The 1,124-nt window shown below is 36.5% G+C and overlaps 1 protein-coding gene across 1 annotated transcript in view; it reads left to right on the top strand.

Moving 5' to 3' along the window:
• Window positions 1–1,124, top strand: part of LOC119591515 (ras-related protein Rab-34-like) — a 15,878-nt gene that overhangs the window by 2,584 nt on the left and 12,170 nt on the right. Inside the window, exons 2-3 of the mRNA XM_037940265.1 lie at window positions 484–584; window positions 751–893. Coding sequence (XP_037796193.1) covers window positions 489–584; window positions 751–893 — 239 coding nt within the window. The 5' untranslated portion in view covers window positions 484–488. The remainder of the gene's footprint in view (window positions 1–483; window positions 585–750; window positions 894–1,124) is intronic.

Below are 1,124 nucleotides of genomic sequence, written 5' to 3'. Positions count from 1 at the left end.
CATACTCCAAGCTGTTTTCATTATACATGTGAGTCGAACATTACAAATTTTGATGTACTTTGGGAAATGTACACCCACACTGATACATCCTGCACTTATAAAATCAAATGCGACTTTTCACATAATGTACTAACTCGTTCATTTCCTGACCATATCTCAACACATTTTGCATGTGCTTGACCCATATCATTGAAAACTGTTTACAACATGCACTTCTATATGCTCTGTTACTGCACACTCTTCAATGTGAATTATCAGATTCTGATAATTCCTTTACTTAATTGGTTCACCTTATCTTTATCAGAACTACAAACCTCTAGGACTGTTGTTTCAACTTTCAGCAAGTATCTTCTTGAAGCATTATAATAGAGTATCATATTGTCAGTATTTAGACAAATGCGGAGTCTTTTCTTTTAAATGTTCACCTGCTGTAGCGTGTATTTGTTTAAATTGTTGTAATTAATATTTTTTAAAATTTTCCAGTCCTCATGCGACTGACCCGGTCTGCAGTGTACACAATGTTGCAGACACATGCAGAAAAAGACCGCATTGTCACCTCTCTCCCTCCACCTTTCATACGCCAAGTAAGTGCATTTTCCACAACAACTTAAGATTCCTGTGAATATGAGATACAGACTTCTTGGTTATTTCCATTTTCATATAAATGGTCATAGAAAGGTCCTTTTTTCTTTTTATCTACAATAGAATACCTTTTAAAACTGATTCATAGCCTCCCATTCACACATACAGGCAACTCCTTATAATCAGGATGACTTTGACGAAGCTGTTAAGAACGCAGCCAATGCAAACTGTACACTTCAAGCTGGACTCAAGATATCGAAGATGATTGTGCTTGGAGATGTTGCTACAGGCAAGACTTGCTTGGTTAATAGGTAAGCAGCAGGGTGATTGGTTAATAAGTAAGCAAGAGTGTAAGAAGGAGAGTTCAGGAAGGGGTGGAAAAAAGGAGAGGAATGGTAAGGGTGAGGAAGAAAGGAGAACTATGAGAGGAAGGAAGAAGGAAAATAAGGAAGGGGATGAAATTAATGTAAATTTAGGGAATTAGGAGAAAAAGGGAATAATTAGAAATAAAAGGATAGTATGAGAGAAGAGAACAAGTTTAT

Source organism: Penaeus monodon, chromosome 28 (assembly GCF_015228065.2).
Source record: "Penaeus monodon isolate SGIC_2016 chromosome 28, NSTDA_Pmon_1, whole genome shotgun sequence".
Classification (NCBI taxonomy): Eukaryota; Metazoa; Arthropoda; class Malacostraca; order Decapoda; family Penaeidae; genus Penaeus; species Penaeus monodon.
This window is presented reverse-complemented; position numbering and strand designations above follow the sequence as displayed.